The sequence below is a fragment of the Furipterus horrens genome, unplaced genomic scaffold (genome assembly GCF_987537825.1).
Source record: "Furipterus horrens unplaced genomic scaffold, mFurHor1.1.pri manual_scaffold_6, whole genome shotgun sequence".
Taxonomy (NCBI): Eukaryota; Metazoa; Chordata; class Mammalia; order Chiroptera; family Furipteridae; genus Furipterus; species Furipterus horrens.
Window position 1 is genome coordinate 80,759,840 of NW_028327176.1, and position 6,000 is coordinate 80,765,839.

Here is a 6,000-nt window from a genome sequence, read left to right on the forward strand (position 1 = left end):
ACTGATCCATATCATTTCCTGTGCCTCATATCCCAACGCTGAGGGACATAGAGCCTCCTATGATTGCCCTGTTCCTTGTTTTCTGTCAGTTTTCAAGGAGCATGCACCACTTTTAAATAATTAACAATGGGAACCTTTGATGAAGTGCCTGGCTGTGTGGGCAAGAATAAAGGAAGAATATTTTCATAAGAATTATTATGTGATTCCTGAAATTCCCAATGGCCATCATTCTGAGGTCTACATGCTTTACTCTATAGGAGTTTTTAAAGCATAGAACCTTGGTATTTTTGCATATCAAATAATGTCACATGGTTGTCATCCTGAAATAATAAGAAATAAAAAAAAAAAAAACAGGACCCAAAAGTATCCTTTTAAATTTCAAAACACAATTCTGAAGCACTAAATGGCTTTATAAGAAGCAGTTAAGACTTTCCCTTGAGTCAAAGGAAGAGAATTTTTGGTGTAATAGCAGTAAAGGCTAAATTCCACTAACCTCCCATCTACAAGGCATGTTCACATACAATATCTCAGGCAGAAAACAACTTGCACAACCCACTGTTAGAGGACTTACCTATTTTTGCAAGGGATGCTAGAAGTATCCAAAGCGTGACCTCATAAGGAATTTGCACATAGTCATAATCCAGTGCAAAAACAGTTATCTTCTCATCTAGCTCTGAGCTAGCAGCAGCAAAACGAACATCAGTGACATCCGTAGATTTGTTCAAATCAGAAGCTGCTTCAGAACACTTGAGGGCCACTAGCAGTAGCAACCAATTCCAAGGACAAAAAGGCACAAACACCTGAAAACCCATGCTGTGGGTTTCTCCTACCCTGCGTGCCATGGTGTGCCACACCTCTGAAGTGAGTAGGTTTCTAGAGAACAGCAGCCTCTGCTTGCTCAGAAGTAATATACATTCAGTCCGTGGGTAATCCCAATAAAAGTCCAAGCGTGTCATTGAGTTGTGAATGTAGATGTTTTCAAATAGCCTTTAAAAGATTCATGTTCAGGCAACTCAACTTCTAGCTCAAATGCAGTCATTTGATAGATTTGTTAAAACTCAGGGAGTTACCTGTGTGACCTGTATCTGATCGTAATTTGAAGAGCAATTTATGAAGGAGAAAAATGTCTCTTCATTCAAAGCTGTCTCCTCATTTCACTGTACACTGATTTGCTCTTGTGAGTGAAAAATTAGGAGGACACCACGGTGCTCATTTCAGATATCACTGGAGTCCTTGTAGCCGGGAAGGGAATCTTCCCCTCTCTACCAGATCCCAGGAAGGTGTTACCTGTCTTGCACCTGCTCCTTCTCTCCTCCCCCTCCTCTCTCGCTTGTTCTGAATGGCCAAGGCTTGCAGGTAGCTCTTGGACTACATTTAATTATTTGCTCTGATTTGACTTTCCAAGTGTTCTCTGAGGGGTTACACTGCTGACACCTAGTGGGAAGCCACAATAGGACAACTGGGCATGTTCAATGACAAACCATGTATCATCATCTAAACCAGGGCGCTTTTGAGAGTAAAGAAAAGCTAGCAATATATGGCAGATCACAGGTGTAAACCAGGGATTTCCTGGTACACTGTGTCTTATAGTCTCTATAAATGAGGAAGGAGGAAGACGGAGGAGATAGAGCACATTACTGGACTCTTTGAGCAGTTCCATTTATTTGTAAACTTTACACAGAATTTAAAAAGTAATAAGCAGCACAAGCTCCATAAATACATGTAAAAAGCCAGTTTTGAAAAACTCCATGGCACATCAAAATTTTGTTATTAATTTCTATTTGTTCCAAAGCAGCAGTACAACAGAGCTCATGAAAGCATATTGAGATGGTTCTATGGTTCTACTCCTAGTTCTACTCTACTCCTCGTTCTACATCTAGTAAGGTGACCTTGGCCAATTAGTTACTTTTCAAAGTGTCTTTATATGAAAAGGGGGTGGATAATAGCTACCTCATTGAGTGACTAGGAGTATAAATAAAGCAGGTATACTATTTGGCACTTAATAAATGTTAATTTTTATTATTTTTAATTTCATGTTTAATTCTATATGAAAAAATAAGAACTCTGTTGTAATCACAAATAGAGTTCAATAGAAAATGAGAATTATTATTCATTTTTACTATCTCAACACTGCTTTATGTCAAACTGCAGGATGATATGTATTTTTTTCTCAGTTGATATTAGTGAGTGTAGACAATTCCCCTTCAATAAACTCAACATGACTATTAGAAATTTGAGGCAGAAAAAGTTAAGAAAGGCTAGTATCTAGTTGTAGCTTCTTAGAAAGATAATAAAATTAAAGCTCACAAATGGATTAGGCAAAGCATAATGTCATACACACCAAAACCACCACCAATAAAATAAAAAATATGTAAGTTGAACTTTATTAAAATAAAAATCTTTTTGGTCCAAACTATATTATTAAGGAAGTGAAGAAAAAACAACCCACAGAATGGGAAAAATGTAAATCAAATATCTGAGAAAGGATTTATATCCTGAATATATAAAGAACTCTTACAACTCAGTAATCAAAAAATAAATAGCTCAATTAAAAATGGGCAAAAAATACACCAAAATAAACTCAAGGTGAATAACACTCTTAAATGAAAGCAGTGACACTATAAAAATCATAGAGAAAAACTTAGGCATAAAATTTCAGCTATCCCACACAGCAATATTTTTGTCAATATATCTCCTAAGGCAAAAGAAATAAAGAAAAGAATAAACAAATGGGACTACATCAAATTAAAGAGTTTCTGTTCAGCAGAAAATAAAAACAAAAAAAAACAAAACAAAAAACATCTGCAAGATAAAAAGGGAACCAACCATATGGGAAAACATACTTGCCAATGATACCTCAGACAAGCGTTTGATCTCCAAAATATATAAAGAACTTATATGACTCAACACCAAGAAGACAGACAATACAACTAAAGATGGGCAAAAGACCTAAACAAACACTTCTCCAAAGAGAATATACGGAAGGTCCATAGGCATATGAAAGAATACTCAACATCACTAGCCATCAGAGAAATGTAAATTAAAACCACAATGGGATACCACCTCACACCTGTCAGAATGACCATCATTAACAAATCAACAAACAACAAGTGCTGACAAGGTTACAGAGAAAAGGGAACCCTAGTGCACTGTGGGTGGGAATGCAGACTCGTGCAGCCACTATGGAAAACAGTATGGAATTTCCTCAAAAAACTGAAAATGAAACTGCCTTTTGACTCAGCAATTCCACTGCTAGGATTATACCCAAAGAATTCTGAAACACTAATTCAAAAGAACCTATGCATTCCTATGTTCATAGCAGCACTTAGTTACAATAACTAAGTGTTGGAAACAGCTTAAGTGCCCATCTGTAGATGAGTGCATCAAAAATCTGTGGTACCTTTACACAATGGAATACTATGCAGCAGAATGAAAGAAGAAACTCCTATCATTTGTGACAACATGGGTGGAACTGGAGAGAATTATGCTTAGTGAAATAAGCCAGGCAAAGAAAGACAAATACCATATGGTATCACCTAATACAGGAAGCAAATGAACAACATAAACAAATGAGCAAAACTGAACCAGAGGCATGTAAACAAGGAGCAGACTGACAGTGACCAGGGAGGAGGTAGGGGAAGGGAAGAAGAGGGGAAAGAAGGGGAAGAGTCTAGTCAAGGAACTAGTATAAATGACCCATGGACATGGACAATGTGGTGGGGATTGACTGTGGGAAAACAGGTAGGTGGGGTGAAGGGGAGCAATGGAAGAAAGAGTGGGACAAGTGTAATAGAAAAACAATAAGTAATTTTTTAATGGGCAAAAAAATCTAAAAAGACATTTCTCAAAAAAAAATACACAAAAAGCTCAATATCATTAATCATTAGAGAGATGCAAATCAAAACTAAAAGGAAATATCACTTCGCACCCACAAGAATGCTAAAGTACCAAACAAAACAAACAAAAAGACAAGTAATAAGCAATCCTATCAATAATGGCAAGGATGTAATGGGACTTTAAAATGCTAGTGGAAAGCTAAAATGGAACAGTTTGGCTGTTTCTCAAAATATTAAGCAAAGGATTATCACATGACCCAACAATCCACTCCTAGACAGATATATACCTAAGAGAAACAAAAACATATATTCACTTGAAAACTTGTATGTGAATATTTTTAGCATAATCATTCGTAACAGCCAAAAAGTGAAAAAAAAAATCCAAATGTCCATCATTTATGGAATAAACAAATAAAATGTACAATATCCATACATGAAAGGGGGTGCTGACATGTGCCACAACATGGATGAACTTGAAGAAAAAAATGGTGAGTTATGCTCAGAGAAAGAATCCAGTCACAAAAGATCACGTATTATAAAACTCTAATTTTATCTCCAAAATAGCAAACCTGTAGCAACAGAAAGTAGGTAAATTGTCTAGATCTGAGGGGTGAAGAAAATGGGAGGAGGGGGTAGAGAGTGACTATGATTATGAGGTTTTCTTTGGGTGATAAAGTATTCTAAATTCATGATTATGATTGCATGACTCTGTGAGCACACTAAAAACCAATGAATTGTGCACTTTAAATGGGTGAATTGTATGGTATATAAGTGGGTGAATCATATAGTATTATATCCTCAAAAAGCTGTTTAAAAAACTAAGAAGTAAGACAGGACAGGGAACAAATTTGTTATGACTCAACCATAGCTTCACACACACACAAAAAAAATACAACTTGTTGTTTTATCACATGGGATATATTCCAGAAAGCCACATGGAATCACCATGCTTTAGAAGGTTTATGAGAAATGTGAAGAAAGAGAAAGTGTCCTTCCCATCTCCTATCTCTTATTGGTGCATCCACATTTGCCTCACAGGATACTGACTCCCTTATACTTCCAGGTATATTAAAAAGATACCTCCTGGGAAGCCAGATCTCACACCTTGCACTGCAGAGCTTCATACTGGCTGGAAGTAGAAAGAAGAGCCACAACCTTTTGAGGTACAGCAGCCTGCAGGAGCCATTGAGAGATAATGTTAGAGCAGAAGGCAGCAGAGAAACTATAATTCATGATGAAAGAGTTTTTTTTAAGTGAGAGCTAGAGAGCTGGAGGAAATGATGGCTTGAATTTGGAAGCCCCCTAGTATACTACAGCCCACAGGGCCAGAACTGGAGGATGTACTGCAGGCCTTGCATGAAAAATGACCTCAGCACATGTGGAGAAGTCATGAGCATTCTAGCTTCCCAGGGATACTGTCCATCTCCTGGGAAAGAAGCTAGTGTTTCAACAATAGATACTCATGGACTGGCTCGAGGACATCTGCCCAAGAAGACCAATCTGATGTGGAAGAGGTAAGGTTATGGCAGCCAGAGCAAGTGGTCAAAGCCCACACAGATGAAGCCAAGTGAATCCTAGATTCAAGGGAAGTGGTGGCACACAAACCAGTTCTAGAAAAAACCAAAAAATAAAAAAACTGCCTCTCTTTTGATCCATTGTTCAGCACAATTCAAGTGGCCTGCAGGTTCTAGCCGTTTATTATATCTCCAGCTCAGCTTACTCAAAACCACTTACAGTTCCTGGAAGAAGCCTTACCCCCTCTTTTCAAATCTGCATAATTGTAAATGCAGCTCATTTTGATTGGAATGGCTCACTTTTATCTCCTTTCACTGCCTCAGGTCTGAGTAATATGTTCTGGTTCTTTGGGACTCAGGAAAGAAGTATTTCACTTTCTTCCACTCGGAAGAGGATTCTCTCAGATTTATGTTAACCTGTCTCTCCCCACGAGAGAGTGAGCTCATCAAAGCAGGGGCTGTCGTGCCCATCTTTGAGCTTGCAGTGACCAGCACAATGCATGGCATGAAGTGACTGCCCTGGATTTATAGATGTTGAAATGAAAAGTTTTTCCCACTAGCTTCAGTTGTTCCACAATCTGATTTCTTCAATAAGGACATTGGATTACCTTTTCAGAGTCTCACAGCAAATCCATTTTCTTCTAAGGGTC

General features: G+C 37.8%; 1 protein-coding gene across 2 annotated transcripts in view; it reads right to left on the reverse strand.

The window, feature by feature from the left end:
* The window catches only part of SLC9A4 (solute carrier family 9 member A4), a 77,003-nt gene extending 75,902 nt beyond the window's left edge, over positions 1-1,101 (reverse strand). For both annotated transcript variants that reach the window (XM_090280370.1, XM_090280371.1), the window contains exon 1: positions 572-1,101. In XM_090280370.1, coding sequence (XP_090136496.1) covers positions 572-956 — 385 coding nt within the window. In that variant the 5' untranslated portion in view covers positions 957-1,101. The remainder of the gene's footprint in view (positions 1-571) is intronic.
* Positions 1,102-6,000: the final 4,899 nt, after the last annotated feature.